The following is a 21500-nucleotide window of genomic DNA, read 5'->3' as shown; positions in this document are numbered from 1 at the left end:
GAGTCTGCTGTAGACCTCCAACTAGGACATCACTTAGAAAGATGGTAACAGGTCCAGGAGGAAGAAAATCCGTCCAATGGTCCAAATGCCTTTAAAGACGGTGGGGGGTGGGAGGGGGAGAATCAGGAAGGATGCTAGGAAGAAATACCCTCCTTTCTCTTGGATGAGAGACAACCGTGACTATACAAACCAAGGGTAATACCACTATTTAAAATCAGGGCACGTAAGCAATAAATACCAGGGTGCAGGTATTTTTGTAAGAAAAAAATGTAACCCCAGAAGCACACTCAGGGCTTCCAGGAGTGGGCGGGGACCAGAGACTTAATCCATCAGCTTTAGCCAGCCCCCACGCCCCCCGCCCCCACCCCCCGCCCCCACCCCGCTCTGAATTGTTCCCACACGGATTTTTCAGCTTATCTCCATCTGCGTGTGAGACGTGCAGACTGATAGGATCTAATGGATGGGTCTCAGGAGCCTGCGGGGAAGCGCAGCTACACACTCGTGTCTCAGAATCACGCGACTGAGCGAATGCCAGTCAATCTCAGGGCCCTCCTGCGGGATCTCCCAGTCCTCGCCCTGCCACGAACCCCAGGGGACTACTAAATGTGTGTGCGCATTTGCGCCCACGTAAGTGCAAATACAGGTATTTAGAGAACAAACCTCTATTTGACCCATTACAGTTTGCAAAGTGCTTGCTCCATAAATACCTTTTATTCAAAAGTCAAAAGGGGCGGGGCTTTGTCTGCATCCTCTAAATCTCCCTTGAGATTGAAGGCACTGCATTCCTCGCTGCCAATAGGTTTTACAGAAATACAACCAGACCGTGGTCAGCCTGTTTAGCAAGCTATTTAAGAGCATACCTGAAAGGGCTGGGGAGCATGACACAGACCTGCAAGGCTTCCAGCCCTTGGCCACCTTGCCAAGAAGCCCAGTTCTCCCTAAGGCTTCCGTGGCCGCCGGACCTGAGCGGTGGGACTGGTGGAGGAGCGGCCCCCGGTGTACCTTGCCAGGTCCCCATCACCAGGATGACGCAGGAGCAGCACCAGGCCAGCTCTCCCCACCTTCTGGGACAGGGCTGGGGACAGGGAGGTGATTCACACCTGGGCAAAGCCTGGGGAGAAGAGCTGTCACCGTGGCCTTGGTGACCATCCCCTGAGAAACGTGGCAGTGGGGAAGGCCAGCAGGCCATCTGGCGCCTGGGCACTGCTGATGCCTAGAAGCCACCTGGAGGTTTTGCACCTGCAATCCCGTGTTTACCTCTCAGGCAACCTGAGTTGACCTGGAGCTAAACACTCACCACTGTCTCGGACTGTCCACCTGATGGGCTCCTGGGTAGGTTCCCTGGAGGAGTGGTGTCTCCTTCAAACCACGGGAACCACCCTTTTAAGAGGTGGCTCTCTCCCTAGCTGGGGACAGAGCCCAAGGTAAACCTTCCCAAAGCATTAATGGGCGACGACATACATACAGGGTGGGGAGGTGAACTGCCAGCAAATTCCAAGCTGTGGCGAGAGCGGTGTTGGGGGGGGAGGGGACGCGCGCACACAGGGACGCGCACGTGGGAAACGCTGCCAACTGTGCAGTCACGGATCAACAGACCCTCCCAAAAACCCGCGGGGAGGCTTCGTTCCAGACAGCTCTCTCTGGTCGTCCCCCAGCAAGTGAACTAGAGCAGAGAGAGGAAAGGGGGTCAGGCAGATGGAGAGAGAAGACAGGGATATAAAGAGAAGTAGAGAGATTATATATAGGAACAAGGAGAGGGAAACAGGGGATGAAAATATATAGAAAGAAACATACAAAGGTGGAGTAAGATGGGGTGGAAATACGGAGCTAGAGAGAGGAGAGAGAAATATACAGGGGGGAAGAGGTGATGGAAAGAGAGGTAAAAAGGAGGTAGGGGGACAGAGAGGAGAGGAGATAGCGATGGACAGAGAAACGGGGTTGAGACCCGAGGAGACGCGGCGGGCGACCGGGAGAGTGGCCCGGGCCGGGGAAACGCCGGCGTCCCTTCCCAGGAGTCCCCGAAGCACAGGCTTTCTGCTGTGCCCTGCGCCTCCCGCCCCGGGCGCGCTCGCCGTTTCCGGGTCCCTCTGCGCTCCCGGAGCCAGCCGAGCGGAGCACCGCGGGGACCGCGGGCCGGGCCACAGCGCCCCCGACGCCGACCAGGGGAGGCGCAGCGCCAGCACCGGCGTCCTGTCCGCGCCGTCCCCGCCCCTCCGCGAGGCTGCCGGGGAGGAGCGGGGGGCGCCCGGGCCGGGCCGCGGGGACGGCGTGGAGGGCGGTGCCCGGCCAGCCCGAGCGCGCCGGAGGAGGGGAGCCGGCACAAAAGCACCCCGCCAGCGCCCGCCACACAATGGCCTCGCTCTCCACGCGGCGCGCCCTCCCCTGCATTCCGGCCCCGCGCGCATCCGCACTCACATCTGGGCAGCGAGGGGCGGTGGTCGACCGGGATCCAGATCTTCTGCACCCGGCTCTGAGTCAGCTCCAAGGGCATCTTCCCAGCCGAGACTCGGCGGCCCTCCGCCCCACGTGAGGTATTCAGACTTGGGAAGGAGAGCGGCCTGTCGACCCCCGAAACAAAAGGGGGTGGGAGTGTGTGCGCGAGAGCGCGGCTTTTTGGAAACGTGCTTTGTGCTAAGTCACGAACGCTCGCCCGGGGCGTGAGGCTCCACAAGCGCTGCGAAAAGGTCGGGAGACTGGGGCTGCACCCGCAGCTCCCGCAGGGCCGAGCTCGTCCACTCGGGAAGCCCCGGGATGCTCCGAGCGCAGTGACAGCCGCGATCCCCGTGCGCCGGCTCAAATTCGCCGCGGTCCCCGCCCGCTCGCCTCCTCTTCGGATCTGCTGGGATGCCCAGCGCTCCGCCTGGGCTTTTAAGAATCGGGGCCGGCAGCGATGCACACGTCAGCCCGGGGCGGGGACGCATTCCTCGGGTTCCAGCCCCCTTTCACGTGGGAGGAGGGTGGCCAAGCCAGGAGGCAGCGTGCTGTCGCCCCCTGCAGGCCGGCGACAGCTAAACGCCCCGCTAACGCTGTCTACCAGATGACACCCCAAACCAGCCCTGGCTTAAAGTCCTACTCCGCGAGTTTCCTTCTATCATTCCCTGAAGACGATCCACACAACCTTCCCAGAATAATCACTCAGCTGTGCTGAGAGGAAAGGGGTGGTGCCGTACAGTCCGATCCGTGGGGCCCCGCAGCTGAGTCACCTTGGATACTGCTTTTAAAACACATCCCACTGACTCGGCCTCTCCGGGAGTGGGATTCCAATACTCTTCATTCTTAACACGCGCTCCCGGTCAGCTCTGGGTGAAGACCCGGACTTAGGTTGAAGGTTGGAGACAGGTTGCCGGGACTGGGTAACGGGTGTCTTTGCTACCCTAGAGGGAAGTCACAGGGAGGATGCTGAGAGCGCCTCTGGGGTCACTCCTTGCCAGAGGTACCCCCTGATAATACCTGAGTCTCACCCACAATGGCCCCTACCACCCGCAGGGAGGGAATTGCCCTGGTCCTTCGTCCTCACCCCGCCCACTTCCCTGAATACCTTAGAAACTCTGACTTGTGCTGAACATTGCTCCCCCAACACCTAGCCCCCAAGACCTAGAACCCCGGGTCCCGTAATGCTGGGCACGAGGAGGGGGCGGGAAAGACCCGGAGGCCGAACAGAAAGGGAATGCGGCAACTTGGTTTTCTCGGTCACCAATTAAAATATTTTCGATATACCTTTATCTCTCCGAGTAGAAGAATAAATAAAACTGGACCCCATTCCGATCTGCAATTTATTACCTGCCTGCAAACCCCAGAATAACTATTGGGAGGCGGCACCTTGATTGTGCAAACCCCTTAAGACCGTGACTTATCCGGTACAGCCCCATTGCATCTCTTCCTCGCCAGTTTTTGGTATATGTGTCCCTTCTGCCTCCCCAGTCCTCGCAGCTTTGCATCAGCTCGCCACATGTGACAGTCGTCTAGTCAGGCCAGTGGCTTCCCGTGAAGATCTGGGGTGCTCTGAGCGGGGACTGCCGCCGGCACAGGGCACTACGTGGCTGTGACTGCAGCACGCGATGCCTCAGCGCGCAGCGCGGCCCGGCCCTGGAGAGGTGCAGAGCTCGCGCCGGCGCTGCGCTGTGATTGGAAGGAGGCGGCGCTCGCTGAAACCCACACCGCCGCCAAACAGTCGGCGCTGAGGCCGCCACACGTCGCTCACGTACCGCATGGCTCGGCTGGGACGGCGCCCGCTCCCTGGCGGCGGGCAAGCTGCTCCCGCCCGCCCCGCCCCGCCCCGCCCCTCCCCTCCCCTCCCCTCCCCGGCCTCCTCCTTACCCGTACCCCAGCCAGCCCAAGTGCCGGCGGCGCCCAGTGTCGCCCGCCGGGCAGGTACCCAGCACCCCCACCCCCGCGCCTCGACCCCCGCCTTGGGGCGCCCCGCCCTGCCCAGGCCGCTCCCATTCCAGCATCCCAGACCGCGCAGGGGCCCGGGGAGCCCAGCGTCGCCCACCGGGTGGGTACGCTTGACCCTCTCCCCCCGCGCCCCGCCCCCCACTCCGAATACCCCCTCCAGCCTGGGCATCCCCCCTTCTCGCACCCCAGCAGACCCAGGGGCGAGGAGCGCCCAGCATGGCTTGCCCAGCGGATACCCCGACACACACCCCCCGTTCGACCCCCACTCCGGGCACCCCACCCAGCCTAGGCATTCTCCCTCCCACACCCTAGCCCGCACCCAGGCTGGCGTCGCCCACCAAATGGGTGCCCTTGACCCCCTCCCCCCACTCCCCACGCCCCGACACTGCCCCGAGCACCCTCCACCCCCACCCCCACCTCCCTCCCCTGAGTCCCTGCTCTCCCTCCTGACAGCTTTGCTGACTGTCTGGTTTCGGAGCTCGGCGCTCGGGCAGCTGTTCAGAAACCCGAGTGCATTGCATTTGGACTTGTTTTTCTGCAGTGGGAGCAAATGCCAGAGATGACACCCTATAACGCCCTAGGGAGCGTCCCACTCCACTCTTGAAATAAGAGTGGGCTGATCCAAAGAGGAAAATAACAGCAAGCGAGCGCCTGCGCGGCCAGAAACGTCTCTGCCCCCTGCCCGCTGGGGTGCGGGAGCGGTGGCCGCACCCCTTCTTGCCTGCACATCCGTCTCGCGGGAAGACCCTGTCCCCGAGTGCCTGCTCTCCCACTGAGTCTGCATACGCTGAGGGGCAGGGCAAAGGGCCAGGTTGCATTCTTTCCCCCTCCAAGCTTGCAAACAACCGTGGGTTTCAGCTCAGGGTAGAGACATCCACACCAGTGAAGGCACATCTTCAGTCTCCTGATCTGGATAAGGTGTCTGAAGGCACAGGCAGCTGAGGTTCCACAGTACTTCCAGCTAAGCACTCGCACTCCAGGTGCAAACCTGGCACCTTCCCCTGCCTGTGTGTCAATAACGCCCCAGGGCCTTGGGCATCCAGTCCATCGCTGCAGGGCAGAGACTAAGTTCTCCCGCACCACATCCTGCACCTGATGGGGGCCAGCACACAGAAGTGTCCTGTAATCTCCCTCCCACTTCTGCTATCAAATCGCAAACAAACGGGGAATGAGTGGGGGACAAGGATGAACTCACACTTTAAAATAAAGGAGGGGGCAGCTAGGACAACACTCAGGTATGGTACATTAGGGTAGCATCCTTAGGGAAAAGAAAATTGCTTCATTGCAAAACCGCTTACAAACAACTCAACTACATCTGAACGCCAGGAGTGTATTTTTCAGACATTACTGGTTTAGACATCCACTTCTTTCCGTAATTTTCCTAATGACCCATCTATATCCAACTATCTAGTACTTTCACCAGCTCCCCAGCCTGTGATCAGGAGCGCCATCCTGCAGAAAAGGCAGCAGAGAATGTGAAAACGCCTCTGATACGGTGGTATTTTTACAGACAGGACAGCTCCAAGGACTAGCGGGGAGATTCTATGACCCATGGTCCGAGGCATTATTAAGGCTAGAAGGAATCTTCCAGATAACCTACTCATCCTTTTAAAGGGGTAAATGGAAGTTTAGAGAATATAGTTGAAGAACTAGGTCAAAGGTCAACGAACACAGCCAGTTACACAAGCCTGGACTTGACACAGACGGCAGACAGTTCCCAGGGGACTTATGATGGCCACAGCCTAACTCCAGGGTGCTGAGTGGAGTCCTGATGGGGAGGGGGTGGAGAGACCACACTGTGACTCAGACCATCTTACCCAGAACAGCTGGACAGTTTGGCCGGAAAGAGCAGAGAAAGGCCTCCTGAGCAGAAGCGCCTGGCGGAGGTGCTGACTTACAGGGGAGAAGCTGGTAGCTAGGGCTGGACTCAGAAGGGATTGGGGAGATGGGCTTTCTCCATGACCTCTCTCTTCCCAGGTCTCTCTGTCAGCCAAGGTCCTCCAGCAGTCACCCCTGCTCCCTGATGCGGCTGTAATGACAGCCAAAAGCAACCCCATTTCCACGATCCCCGGCCAGCTCACCAGACTGAACAGGGAGACTACGCTGGAACCCACCTCTTCCCCAGTGAGAGAAGGAGAGAGCGAACACGCCGTGGCAGGCTGAGAGCAATCAGAAGTTGCTAATTAGACACCAAGTGTCGTCATTTGCTCCTGTGAACAATCCTGTGTCTGAGAGAATGAAGTGAGACACCAAATAAAAGGCTGAAATAAACCCTTACCTCACCATCCTGTCCGAAGACAAGGGGAGAAGGCGACTTTTGTTTTTTGTTTTTTAAATAAAATGTTTGTCACTCCTACATGAATGGGAAGACAGGTATGGACGTCCACCTAATGCCACATCGGCCGATTGAAAACCCAATTCAAAACCTGCACCTGGAGGGGGTCAGTGGCTTTATTCCTGATCTCCAAAACATGGAAGCAGCCAAGATGTCCTTCAAGTAGGTGAAAGGCTAAATAAACTGAGGCACCTCCAGACAGTGGTGTATTATTCTGTGCTACAAAGAAATGAGCCATCCAGCCATGAAAAGACATGGAGGAACACGAAGTACCTATTACTAAGTGGAAGAAGCCGGTCGGAAAAGGCTACAGACTGTATGATTCCAACTCTAGGATATTCTGGAAAAGATACAACTACAGTAAAAAGATGAATGGTTGCCAGGGGCTGGGGGGAAAGAGGGAGGAAGAAGTGGAACACAGAGGATTTTTAAGGCAGTGACACTACTCTGTATGACACCATCATGGTGGGTACACATCTTTAACCATTTGTCCAAACCCACTGACTATACAAGACCAAGAGGGAACCCCACAGTAAGCCGTGGACTTTGGGTGATGGTGATGTGTCCCTGTAGGTTCATCCTTAGTAAAAATGCACCACCTGGTGAGCGACGTTGATTACAGAGGGAGTGTGCCTGTGTGAGTCAGGGGTTTATGAGTCCTCCACTTTCCATTTTGCTGTGAACCTAAAATGGCTCGAAAAAATAGTCTGTTTGAAAAAAAATCATTATTTTTCTATACTTATCTCCAAATAAGGGGACTTAGCCATCTCCCGGGTGTAAGGACAGCTACAGTGACCACCGCCTGGCTCTGGGTGAATAGTCACAACTCAAGTCCTGCTGACTCTCCACCAAGTTTCCATCGCCCTCTGCCCAGTCCGCCACTGCTCCATGCCTGCAGGCCTTTCCCTTCCTTACTGCACAAACCCGACCTTGGAACCACGCTCTTAAAACCGCCCCTCGGTGTTTCACCTCCAGCTACAGCTTTGAGGGTATTTTATACTCCTTGTCAACCTCCTCACTGAATATATCAAGACATGTTATCTGTGTTTAAAGTATTATTTTATGACTTCAAAATATTTGTGCTTTTTTAAAAACCCAGTATTCTATAGTCAAGTTAACAGTCTTATACCAACTTCAATTCCTGGTTTTGTTATTTTACATCAGTCATATAAGATGTCTTCATTAGAGGAAGCTGGGTGAAGGGTTCACGGGACTCTGTGTACTGTTTCGTAACTTCTTGTATTTCAAAATAAAAAGTTTTTTTTTAAAACACCAAAAATTTAAAATTAATGATATCTCAGTTGGCTTAAATTCTGGGTGGGAAAAGCATGGATGGTATAGATCCAGGCACTGAGGGAGAAGGAAATTGGCAGAGGTAGCCACGAACTCTGTGATGATTTGCATGTGTTCCTAACACTTTTGCTTCTTGCAAATGACACACATATACAAACAGAATTTGCATGAATCCTGCACCTTTGGAAAAATGGAATAAAGCTCCAGTTGTGTTTTACTTTGGGGGAGACGATTCTATTTCTGGGCTTAATGCAGATCTTTGGGAGAGTATCAGTGGGTTTGTAGTCTTTGTCACCAATTTGCATGCAGGACACAAAATAAAGAGGAGACATTTGCAGAGTTGAGCTGAGGGCTCCAGACAGCCATGCTGAGCCTGTGTTTCCCCGCAGGCAAAGGGAGCACAGAGATCAGCTCACCGTCCATCTTCTTCTGGTACATTTATTAGATGCTCACAGCAGGGAGTGCGCGTCAGACACGGCACGGAACAGGCTGCAATGGAATCTCCACGATCTCAGGTCGAGCCCGGAGGAGAAGCATGTGAGCACATTAGCTGTCATCGCGCTGCTCCGTGCTCTGCCTCACGCGAGTGTTCCTGAGAAACAGCTGCCAAGCCCACGCGCTTGTAATTGGCGACCAGAGAAGGAAATGTACACGAATTCGAATAAAGTAGGGAACTAATAGAGAGGCGTTAGATAAGGTGAGATTATGCCGAATGCAGGCTCCGGGCGAGTCCACGTTGGGAGGGTAAGGAGAGCTTGCCCGTAACTGGGGCAGATTGTCTGGGAATTTCACAGCCATCTCATTGTTTTCCAGTGTTTCTCTGCTAAGTCCAAGAGAACACGTGGAACTAAAAGTCAGTATCTCTAACTTCTTCATATATCAAATAAGGATTCACTGAGAACCGGCTGTCTGGGGGCTCGAAAGTCAAGTGAGATGTGGTCCTTGTCTGAATTATGATCTTATTTTTGAATTTCATGGTGTTCCCACCACACACACACACGCACTTTCCTCCTTAGAGTTAATGAAGCTGCGTCTCAGAACTATTAAGCCACTTTAATTCCTATGTAATTCTAAATTACAATTCCTTTGCTCACATAGCCAGTAAGCCAAGGAATAAAGGACAAGATCTCCGGCTAGGCTGGTATCCTTTCAAGTTTCACCCAATTAAATTCCTTTCCAACAAGAACATTCAGTCTCTTCCCAATAACCATGCCAACACCAAAATTTCAGATCCAAGTGTTTTCAATGACAATCTCTAAATCACTTAGTATGTGGTTATAATGTGGGAAAAAAGAATCATCTTGAGAAACTACTATGAAGATTAATAACTAAAAACATTCAAATAAACCTATGATGTAAAGTGCTATTTAACCCAGGAAGACAGAGAGCTGGCATCTGAGAGGCACAGCCCTCTGCGCGCTGGCCCTCACGCCCGGAAAGCCTCCTCCTTTGGGTACAGAAAAGACACGCGGTCGCCACCATAGCAAAGTCCATTTAAAAAGAGATAACCATTTTATGAAATGAAACTGAGTTTTTTGTTGCTTTTCTTTTTTTTATTGCTGTTAACTCAAGAAAAAAAGGTTGCATAAAATCCCATCAGTTCTAGAAATATAAGTAGCCTTTCCAGCACAGAACATTCCAAAGTATATGGTAAACACACACATAAGGAGAAGGTGACGTGCCTCCTGCGTACGGTACAGTCCTTTAACTCTTAAAATAAGTTCCATACAGTACAACTGGCAAGTCATTCACAATGTGGTCCACGCATGACTTACCAAAACCCTCCCTTGAACAACTCAACCACAGTGTAACAATTAATTTAATGATGTGGTCCCCAAATACCCAGATCAAATAAAATATATTAAAAAAAAGAAAAGAAAAAATGAATCGGAGGGGGCCTTGGGCTTTTTGTGTACTTCTCAAAGGTTTTACTAACTTATTAGTAAAGGGCAAGAAGAAAAGAGAAATACTCCTCTGTCTGCAACACTATTCCGATTGTTGGAGAAACCTCATATTTCTATTGTTACACGTGGACAGCAGCAGCCCCAGCCAGGCTGTCTACAGCACGACATCCCCGCAGGTGCCGGGGCGACGCTGTCGCCAAGGAGCTACGACCGTGGCTTAAGATTTTCCAGTCTCAAAAAGAAGCAGGAGAAACCAACATCACCAACGTGGTCTCCTTAACGTCATACACCCAAAATGCTGTCACGCTGGGTTATTAACAAATCATGGAGACGGTCTACAATCCACTTCTTAGCCTGCATCTCCCATCACCCTCCCAGGTACTGGAAGTAAGAGCCGTCCCAGAAGAGGAAATAAGAAGGAAGGCACCAGCGTGGGATCTGGATTCAGGGAAGGGAGGGGGATGGGGGTGGAACAGAGAGGGCTAGAGAATGAGGAGACGGGGGGGAGTGGTCAGGGAGCACCTTGCAGGCGTCAGGATGACCGGCTCCTGTTTTGAAACGGGCAGGAAGCCTCCAAAGGGCACTGAGAAGAACGAGCAAGAGGATGGGGGGACCTTCTTCGTCTTCACTGCTGTTTCCATCCTGAGTGCCCGGAACAGAGCCAGGCTGGTGGCAGGGACCCAGAACACTGGTTGACTGAACACGCAGTTTGTTTAAAGACTGGCCTCTGCTTACTGTGCTAAGAGCACGTTATACAAAAAAATAACTAATTAAAAAAAAAAAAAAAGAGGAAGAACAGGTTATCCCAGGCAGGCAATGGTCTTGGGACCCGGAAGTAACTGCAAGGTCCAGAATTTCCGGTCGCGGTTTGTAAGGAAGAGAGGGTGAAGGAAAGCTCTAGAGACCGGCCCCTGCACGGGGGCAGTTTCAAAGGACTTGGTTTCTCCTCCACTCCTCCCCCAACAGCATTTACCCTAGAAGCTAAGAGGAGGGCAAGCCAGAAACCTTTATTCTGGAAAATTCCCCTCAGAGGTTTGAAAATGAGAGGTGGGGGTGAGCAGAAAAGGAGCGGGGTGCTGGAGCCCGTAACTGGGTGCAGGAACTCGCACCTGTGCCTCATGACTCGGCCAGAGGCCCTCCACCCGTCCTCAGTGAGGATGGATAAATGGGTAATCTGGTGGGAAACTGATGTAGCGGCCTTGGCTCTGCGTGCGGCTGTGACAGTAAATCACATCCTCCCTTCCCTGCTCCACCAGGCCCAGAATCCTGACTACCGCTGACCCTCCCTCCCGGAGAACCGCTGGTGAGCAGACCAGAATGTTCTGTCCCAACCAGTAGTTGTGATCCACCCCGGAACACACCAACTGGGCAATCTGGTTCCAATACTGTTCTCTCACCAGTTTGGTTTGTGACTTGGTCTCCCTAAGCTCCACCATCTCTGGTTACATGGCTAAAATCCACCTTCTAAAGAGGGAAGTCTGAGGACCGGACCCGGGGCCACAGTGGCCCCACGCAGACAGGGCCAGCCATCCGGGGAGGAACGGCTGGCAGCCGGCTGGTTGCTCGCTGACATCCAATCTTGTTTCTTTGCACTGTGAGCGTGGAAACATGCCCGAGAACACTTGGGGCCTTGTTTCTTGCCAGAAAAGTTTCCCAGTGACAGTCTTTTATAGATGCAAACACAAGACAAAGAGAGATTGAAGAAACCACGCAGAGCTGCAGTAAGACCCAGATTAACTGACGGAATGGCTCTGGGTAAAACTCGCTGTGGAGCAGGGCAGACCACAGCAGCAACTAACCCTGAGCCACCCAGATGCCTGCTGCCGGGGGTCCTCCAGGTCCCGCATGTCACGTTCTCCCGAATCACAGACGGAAGAGAAACAGGAGAAAACTCACCTTTGCCATAAGAAAAGGACTGCGGGGCCCCAGGAGGTGAAAGACGTTCATAGCACGTGGCTACTTACACTGAGGACAAGGTAGTCAGCTCTGGAACGGTTGCTTGGCTTAGTTCAAGCTGTCTCCTCGTCAGGAAGAAGGCTATCACTCAGCCATCAGTCATGATAGATCGAGGCCAGACAGAGGCCAGGGAGAGTGTGCAAACAACAGGGAGGTGACAACATCCCTGAACCACTCAAGCGGCCCGGCCGCCCTTCACCACCCCAAGGTGAGCTCACAACACAGCCGCTTCTCAGATGCCTGCTACCAGCTTGATGAGGGTCAGCGCCGCCCTGATACAGACACCGGAGCTTGAATCTGCACCCAGACACTTACCACTGCTGTCTGGGGACAGTGTACACCTCCCACCTGGCCCCATCTCCAACAGCCTCTTTACGTGAAAAGACAGTGGGTGGAGCAGCATTTTTCACAATAGCCAAAAGTCAAAGTGCCCACCCAGATGAATGGATAAATAAAACGTGGTCTGTGGAATATTATTCAGCCATGAAAAGGAATGGGGTATGGATACATGCTGCTGCCTGGATAAATCACTGCTGTGGACTGAACTGTGTTCCCCTAAAACTCATACGTTGGAGCCTTGACCCCTGGTATCTCAGAATGTGATTATATTTGGACACAGGGTCTTTAAAGAAGTAAGTTAAGTGAAGCCGTCAGAGTGGGCCTGAATCCAACCTGACTATGTCTCTATAAGAAGAGGCAACTTGGACACACAGAGAGACACCGGGGACATGTGTCTGCAAAGGAAAGGCCACTTGAGGGCAAGAAGCCAAGCGGCCCTTCCTGTAACCGCCCCCGCTGGCTCTCTCTGCCGCTGCGGCGGACACAGCCTGCCGCGTCTTCCCACAGCAGGTGCCGGTCCTCGGCCATGTGTGTGCAGCCGTCGTGTTCCCGTGAGGACCTGCACTCTTCAGGGCAAGAAGCCCGCTCCTGGGCTTTAAAGCAGCAGAAACACAGCTTTCGATGACACAGCCCGAAGCCGACTGGAAGACGGAACAGGACGCACGATGGTAAAAGAATCCAGATCGAGGGAGAAGTTAATGTGGAGTGTAAATACCACCGCCAGGCACTCAAAACTACTGGCAAAACATGATTCTACTGAGAACCAGCCATGTCTGATCTCCAAAGCTCCCCCGGTGGGAATGGGGGCCCAGAAGAGACAGAACAGTGTGGGGAGGGCGGGCTGGGAGCTGGGGGCCTGGACCTGGCTCTGAACCTCTCTGTCCCAGGTCGCAGGACTTCTCTCTCTGGACTCTGGTTTCCTTGTCCACCCATGAGCTGTCTACATGGTCTCAAAGTTCCTCCTCCACTTTTCGAATGATTCAAATTGTCCTCAATGAAATAGAAACTGGACGGTAATTACTATACTATAAGCAACTTGCAACAGGGACAGCTGTTCATCTGGGTGTCCCCAGAGACCACTGTTACGTCAGACACTGAGGAGGTGCTCAGTATGTTTGTTTGATGAAGAAAGAATACACTGGCAGTGATTGGGTACCACTCCCACCGTGGGCTGGAGGTAGCCTCGGGAACTGCTCCAGGAACCCCAGGGCTCAGAGGGGGACAGAGAGCCACTCACCCCAGCGAGCAGTGGGCTCATCTGGCAACTGAGGACAGTAGCTGCCCATGCACCTGAAGAGGTGGTTACGGGGATCAAATCAGATGTGACCGAGGGGGGAGGGGATGGCTCAGCAGTGGAGGGCACGCTTAGCATGCTTGAGGTCCTGTGCTCAACCCTCAGCACCTCCATTTTTTAAAAAAATTAAAATAAAATAAATAAATACATAAATAAACCTAATTACCTCCCCCTCCCAAAATAAAACAAAAAATTTTTTTAAAAATCAGATATGACTAAAAGCGCTCATGGAAACACTGTAAAGTACTCAACAAATATATGAAGAGTAGCATTTTGTGAATCATCCAGCCCCACCCCCATCCTCACCCCCTCCCCCTCCCCGTGGTGGTTGAGGTGTCCGAATAGAATTCCTCCAATTTTGATGCTCCGTGATCTGGTCTCCAGCCCATGGTTTCCTTGACAGGTTGACTGCCTCTCCCAGCACACACACACTCACACACACACACTCACACGCAGGCACACACACATGCACACACACACAGAGGTGCAGCGACGAAGTTCCCGACCCAGGACCCTGATGAGAACGGACACTGACACCAGCCCACGTTCTGCTGCGCCCGCGATGCTCCGGGAGCCGCGGTGGGAACAGTGAGGACCTGGCAGGCACTGTGTTGCAAGCCTGCTTACGCCGCCGGGTACGTGCAGCTCCGTGATTGCCAAATCAGACCTGGCATCCTTTCCCGCTCTGTTCTCCCTCACACTTCTTCCTTCTCCTGCTGGAAAAACATTCTAAAAATAGAGCCAAATCAGGCCAAAAAATGTTTAAATGCAGGTTTTGGAAAACAAGTAGATGTTGGAACGCCTACAGCAGCTGGGTTGGACGAACTCGTGGTGTTCAGGTTAGAGAGTAGGGTGGTCTGTAATCTCCCGGGCTGAGACCGCTCTGCAGCCGGCGTCCTGTTCTGGGGGCGGCAGGTGGGGCGGGGAGCCTTTTCAGGGAACGTTAACAAACTCATACATCTCCAGAGAAGGGCCATCAGGACGTTCTGGCCACATGGAAACCACGCTCTGGGAGGAACAGCTAAAGAACTCCACGTGAGATAAAGAACAAGATGATAAAATGACACCCACGGACAAATGCAGGGAGCTGACTTGCACGGTGTTGCTCCCGTGAGCAGAAACCAGATTGCTGGCTGGAGGGGATGGGGGACAACAATGGGGCAGAATGGTGGCGGGTGCCTGCCCCGCAGTGAGCCCCCCGCCCAGCACACCAACTTGGTGATATGGGGCAGGACAGTTCTGTGCATCTGACCTCAGCATCTCAGTGGAAAGTCTCTAAGTCTAGAGCCACAATACTAAGTGAATCTGGGTACGAAGCTGCTGGCCCAGCCTTTAATAACACATTTGATCAGTCTGGGTAGCCAGGGGGCTGGGAGCCGCAGACTCGGAGAGACACTCCTTTGACAAACATCTTGGAATGCGACAGCTCCCCACCCCGGAGGCCCCTGCTGGCATCACAAGGTGAGCTGTGACTCGCTCTGTCTGGTCACGTGCGTTGGGGCAGTTGGAGACCACGATGGTCCCTCTCAACGGATCAGAAACTCTAGTTCAGAATTCCAGCCGAGAACAGTCAGACATTGAGACCAGCCCTTCCTGCCTAGCGATTACTGAAACCTCAGCGAGCCACGAACGTGTGAACCCCAAGTGGACGTTCACATCCCAAGTAGAAATAGTTCTGTCTTGGGGGGAGGGTGTAGCTCAATGGTGGAGCACGTGCTTAGTGTGTATGGGGTCCTGGGTTCAACTCCCAGGACCTCCATTAGGGGGAAAAAAAAGATGCAGTCCTGTCTCAAATTCCTAACTTTTTAATCAAAAAATACAATCTTTAAATGTTTTTCCTACAGCAGTCTTAGCGGTTTGCCACTCGGGTGTCCCTTTAATAAAGAACTGGCTTCTCCACTGTGAGGACTGCAGGTAAATGAACCTCCAGCTGAGTCGAGGCCATGCCCTTCCTGCAGCTCCCAGGCGATGACCGAGCCCAGCCGGACACCAGGGCCTGGCCAGTGCTGCCCACAGTGGGCAAGCCTTGCACTGGGGCTCCCCACGGGGCCGGCCGAGACTTCTCGGAGGTGGCCTGCACCTCTGTGCCCGCTTCCACTGCCTGCTCGCTCGCCGGGCACACGTATCTGGCCGGCAGCCCTCTCCCTTTACTTCTCACAGGCATTAGCCCAATAAAGCTTTTCGCACTTCTCACTCCATCTTCATGCCTGCTTCCCAGAGGACCCAGCCAACACACCTGCCTTTAAAATAAAGTCATTTGAGAGCATCGGAGTGTGTGTCGAGGGTGCAGAAGTTAGGGTGCAAGATGAGTGTACCCCTAACGCTCACTGGCCGACCACACAGGTGAATTCTCACCAGCCACGTGAAGGGGGTGGTCCTTCTGCAGTGTTGGATGAAGTCTCAGCTTTTTAGCATTTAATGAATACCTCTTGTTGATCGCTGTTTAAAGATAGGCACCACAAGAAGCAATGATGTTGACATGTGAGCTCATGAGGAAATGTAAGAATATGTCAAAAAAGACACAAGAACCTACTTTAAGGGGTTCCACTGGCCAAATCTGGTACAAGCTGGACCAAAAAAAATGAATAATAGTAATAGATGATAGCCCTAAGAAAAATGAGAATCCTCAAATCTCATCCTGAGACAGCGTCTCCTTACACAGAAGCCAGCACATTAGTGTAGAAGGAACGATGGAGTTTGTAAGGCACTGCTTGGGAATCACCACAGGAATAATTATTATTACTTTGGACAAGAGTTGGCAAATGGCAGAAAGTTTGACAAGAAACAGGATATTTGCAGAGTCTCAAAGTACTTCCCCACAAAATACTTATTAATTACAAAGAAGGAGGAGTAACCCTCCAGCGGAGGAAGCCGGCAGACGCCAGCCTGCACGAGGGGTTAAGTGAACATCAGCGGGAATGGGACAAAGACATGCCACGTGCATCTTGATGTGAGGCCCTGAGGATGGGGCACCACTCTCCAGGTTCTCCTGCCAAAATTGCAGAAACTGAGTCTAATTGTAAAATGCAACAGACAAACCCGGTGCAGGGTGAGGGGTGGATATTCTAAGAAATAAATAGCCTGGAACCTGAGGAGAGAGCTTCAGAACAGCATTACTCATGGTAGCCAACAGGTGGAAACAATCCAAATGTCTGTCCACAGATGAATGGATGAACAGAATTTGGTCTGTCCATACAGTGGAATATTAGTCAGCCTTTAAAAAGGCAGGAAATTCTGACACAGGCTACAACATGGATAAACCTTGAGGATTACATTGAGTGAAATAAGCCCATCACAAAAGAACAAATTCATATGATTCCACTTATATGACACACCTAGGGTGGGAGGGTGGATGGATGGATGGATGGATGGATGGAGACAGGCAGGCAGGCAGAGAAGGAGTTAGGGAAAGAGGAGAGGAAAGAGAGAGCAAGAAAGAAACAGAAAACAAATAGGGTAAATGTTAACATTTGCAAAATCTGGGGGAAAGCGGTCCTGCAATGCTTAGCACTACTTTTGCAACTTTCCTGTAATTCTGAAACTGTTTCAAAACAAAAAATGAAAATTCAAAAAAAAATTAATTTCATTTAGTACCCAAAATGGTAGTAATTCTGCACATGACCTCAAAAGGACCGTCCCCCAGGGTTGAAATTTGCATACATCTCATCAAATCAAGGCATCTCTAATATTTCAGAATCTAATGTTGAAAGCTAATGTGCAATGACCATGACATTTAACTTGACTTTTCATTTGTTGGCAACAGAAGATCTGCCACGGGGGAGACAGGTAATTTCTCTAACATGTCTCTCCTCATTTATTATATTTTATATGGTGTAACATAAGCTAGGTCACGTGTATTACACTATATTAAACAGTGTAACATAAGCGATGTTGGATACATAGCACGATTTAAATGCCATAAAACTACAGATACCAAAATGCCACTGACACAAAGATGCTCGGCTTTTTGTTCACTTTTAAAACACTTTGCAGAAGTCCACGTAACACCTCCACGTCATCTCACTGGCCAGAACTCCATGGTGGAATTGGCCACACTAGCCACAAAGGCAGAAGGGAAACTCAATCTTTTACTGGACCCACTGCCCAGGATTCTGCTGCTCAGGAAAGGGGGGTGGGTGCGTGGATACTGGCGGAATGCTAGCAGTCTCTGCCGTGGCAACCTTTTCCAATGACAATTTTTCAACAAACACCTCTCAGGAGACACAGTCTATCGTGAAAAGAGTGGGAAAAGATATTACGCTTTGCCCTTAGACAAAACCAACGATGCTGATACGCTCCATCTCTGACTCTCACATGCACAACGCCATTCTTGCACTCGTCTGTCGAAAATTCATGTTTCCCGTCCATAATTAAAGTAAGTCCACTCACACATGGTAGTTGTCAAATACAGAAAGCGGAAGGTTTATTTCAGTTTAGGTGGAGACACAGCCCACTGTTTGCTCTAAGCCCCTCCCACCCCCCCATGTTTCTCTCCATCTGATTGAACTTCAGTTTGGTAGTTGTGGGGCAGCACGGAAATCTCCAGTTTCAGGGTAAACTGCCTCCCATCCCCTCCGCAGCCCACCTCCCTTGCAGGTGACTTGTCGGGATACAATCATGTGGCCAGCTCTCACCAGAAAACAATAAATGACATCCGTTAGGTTTAAGCCACTGATGGCCAGGTCCTCTGTGAGCTACGGCCAGAAGCAGTCCTTTACTGGTAAACGTACCATGAGCGTCATCAAAATTCTACTAATACAAGCCACGTGATTACAGCGCTAATAATGTAATCAAGAACAAAACAGTTCCAAAAATCACGTCTTACAAATGAACTTGTTTACAAAACAGAAACAGACTCACAGGCATAGAGAACAAACTTATGGTTACCGGGGGAAGGGGGTGGGAAGGGATAAGGCGGGGGCTGGAGACTTGCTCCCCTTGGAGAGGGATGGAAGTGTTAGCTCTCTTGATCCTGGTGGTGGTTTCATAGGTGTGTACATCTATCAAAATTCATCAAATTGTGCATCGGAAATATGCGTAGTTTACTGTACAGGAATTATACCACAAAAAGTTGTTTAAAAAAATTTTTAAATTATGTCTCTATCATTTACCACCACAAAACAAACAAACAAAAAACCACCTTTGATTTTGGCATCTTTGCATCCCTGAAAGCAAGAGGGGTCCCCAACCCCTTTCCCGGAGCCACTCCCGAAAATTCGGACAGGGTTCCTGCTCTTGGCAGGAGTCAGCAGCACTTCACATCACTGTGAAAGGGGTTCCGCAGTGGGTTTTGTTTTTTTTTAAATGAAGGAGGAAGGAACTTTGATCTAGTAAAATCAGGTGAGCCCTGAGCCCCACAGAGTGACTTTCAGACGGAGCACTGGTCTAGCCACACCAGAGGGAAGACGGACAGACCAGAGGGAGCAAATCTGAGGCCCTGGTCTTCTTCCCTCGCCCGCCTCACCCTCTCAATGGCCAGCATTTACGGCCTGTGCATTCCATCCTTATCTAACTTGCTCTCAGAGAAGAATCTGCACCCACCTCCCCATTAAACTGTCAATGATCACTGGGCGGCTTAGAGCAGAGCCCCTCCCGCCGTCCCTGACTTAACCCACACCCAGACCTCAAGGGAAGGGGGAAGCTGGGGGGGCAGCAAGACCGACCCCGAGGCCCTGAGTCAGGTGGGTGGGCTCGGGCGTGGCCTCCCGCGGCGGCCAGGGGCTGGTCTCTTCCGGGGTCTTCACAGCCCGCCCTCTGAGGGGGTTCTCTCTCTCTTGGCTTTGGTCTTTAGGAAACCGGGCCAAGCCACTCAGCGTCCTGGCCTGGGCCGCCCCAGATGGCTGCCTCAGTATTGGAAAGACACGCAGAAGGAGGCAGAGGTGCGAGGCGTGCAGTGAGGAGGACCACCGTCCCAAGAGGCCCCCTGGGATACACGAATCAGGTGGAATACACCCCCCACAGACCAACAGCCAGGGCAGAGGACCCCGCCCCATGACCACCTGCACAGAGAGTCGTCAGGAACTCATCACCAGGGAATTACGAAAAGGATAAAAGCCAGGGACATAGAAGTCTCGGGACCCAGGTGGTGTCACTGCCAACGAGGGTGTATTCCTTGAACACTGTCGTGCGCCGTGTATCAGGTGTTCTCCCAACAGCAGAATATGGCAGCGAGGAAATTATACCTAAAAGTCATGCTGTGGAATCTCCATTTTCTAGAATACATTAGGGCTTTCTTCCTTTAAAAACTAAACATAGAATTACCCTATGATCCAGCAATCCCACTCCTGGGCATACATCCAGGGGAAATTCTAATTCAACAAGATACATGCACCCCAGTGTTCACAGCAGCACTGTTTACAGCAGCCAAGACATGGAAACAACCTAAACGTCCATCGACAGATGACTGGAAAAGGAAGATGTGGTACATATGCAATGGAATAGAATATATTACAGGTTTCTATACATCAGAAATGAAAGATCTTGGTGGTTGAACACAGGGGAGTTTCATTTTCATTTTGTGTGTGTGCCTTCCTATATTTTAAAATATTTTATAATAACTGGAGCACCATCTATGCTAACTATCCAACAGCCAAATTAGTCACCGTTACGAAAACAGCTACCATTTATTGAGCACTTACCCTGGGCCAAGCTCTGTGCTCAAGTTTGACATACATTTTCTCAACAACTCAGTCAGGGAAGTAATGGTGTCACTTGTTTTCGGAGAAGGAAATCCAGGTTGGGAGGTGAAAACCCCGCACCAGGTCACACCACAGGGATGCGAAGCCAGGTGTGTCTGACCACAAGGTGGAAAGTCCGTGCTGTTAACCACTGTGCCCCACTGGCCTCCCGAAATGAAACCCTGTTTGAGGAAGTGTGTGTTTGTGTGCACGTGTGAATCTGGTTAAAAGGGGCAAGAAAAGGGGGAAGACATCAGGTCTGGGGTGGGGGTAGGGGTCTGCCAGGGAGCCTCAGGCAGGAGGGGCCGCGGGAGCCCCCGCATCACCCAGAGGAAGGGGCCCCTGAGGTCTGGGGCAGGAGCCTGAGGCCGGCAGCCCTCACCTCCCCTCCTCACCTACTTGCTGATCCTGGACAAAGACAAAGGCTCGCACTTCTTTGTCTGACCTCCGATGCAAATTTGGGTTCAATAACACGAACAGAAACAACAGGACACAGCAGACAACTAGCAGGTTAGCAATTAGCAAGTATAGATGAGGGTGTCTTCTGAGTATCTCCTTTTCGGGGGTGGGGGGACTCAGGGGCCCCACGTTGGAGGCTGGAGGAACAGCATCGAAAGGAGAAGAAATTCCTGGGTCCTGGCAGCTGGGTCAGGCAGCCCGGAACAAGCGAGGCTGTGCCTGGCCAGGGACCATTCCAACACTGCCCGCCACGTGTTCAGCTGCGTTGACATATCATATCGCACAAAGAGGGGCTTCCTCCCAAAGGAGTCCGCAGCGGAGAGGCCCTTGTGTGCTGTCTCGGGTGGGGACACCCCAGGCCCGGTCAGCCCTCTCCCTGGGAAACAGAACAGACCGCCTGGCCCCACATCGCAGCATGACCTCTGGGCCCCTGAAGATGTGCAGTCTGAACGACTTCACCTAAAGCGATGAGCCTGCCAAGCAGGAGACTATCCTCACTCATCCCGGACTGGAAACCGGGTGTCACACACGTACAGTGTAGTGCACGGGGGCCCAGGCTCCCGACACGGTGCGCCCCCAGAACCGGGGCGGGTGGCAGCCCGTCTGGTCGCGGCGGCTTCGGGTAGAGTGGATGAGGTGGGCTCCCTGCAGAAACAGCCCCACCTGGGATGCTTCGTGAGTGGACCGTGACTTAAAGCAGTTTCCATAATCCTCCCAAAGCCATGAGAGGTTGAGTGAGGACGCGTGGGAAGAACTGGAAGTCCTCCTGGGCCGATACGAGATGTGACGCAACTTCACCAGGAAGTTGGGTGGCTACAGCCGGGCCACCCAAGTGACTCTCCCACCAG

At 52.5% G+C, this 21500-nt stretch overlaps 1 protein-coding gene across 10 annotated transcripts in view; it reads right to left on the bottom strand.

Annotated features, from left to right (window-relative positions):
• The window catches only part of PFKFB3 (6-phosphofructo-2-kinase/fructose-2,6-biphosphatase 3), a 243824-nt gene that overhangs the window by 195262 nt on the left and 27062 nt on the right, over nucleotides 1-21500 (bottom strand). For 8 of the 10 annotated variants that reach the window (XR_010377916.1, XM_064479310.1, XM_064479316.1 and 5 more), the window contains exon 1: nucleotides 2416-2629. The exons of 1 other annotated variant lie outside the window; for it this stretch is intronic. Coding sequence is in view for 8 of the 9 variants with exons in the window: in XM_064479310.1 (XP_064335380.1) it covers nucleotides 2416-2491 (76 nt within the window). In the remaining variant the exon portion in view is untranslated. Of the gene's footprint in view, nucleotides 1-2415; nucleotides 2851-21500 lie in introns of those variants that run through there. One more of the 10 variants, XM_064479313.1, reaches the window with a different exon arrangement.

Source organism: Camelus dromedarius, chromosome 26, assembly GCF_036321535.1.
Source record: "Camelus dromedarius isolate mCamDro1 chromosome 26, mCamDro1.pat, whole genome shotgun sequence".
Taxonomy (NCBI): Eukaryota; Metazoa; Chordata; class Mammalia; order Artiodactyla; family Camelidae; genus Camelus; species Camelus dromedarius.
Note: the sequence above shows the minus strand (reverse complement) of the source record. Positions and strands in the feature narration are given on the sequence as shown.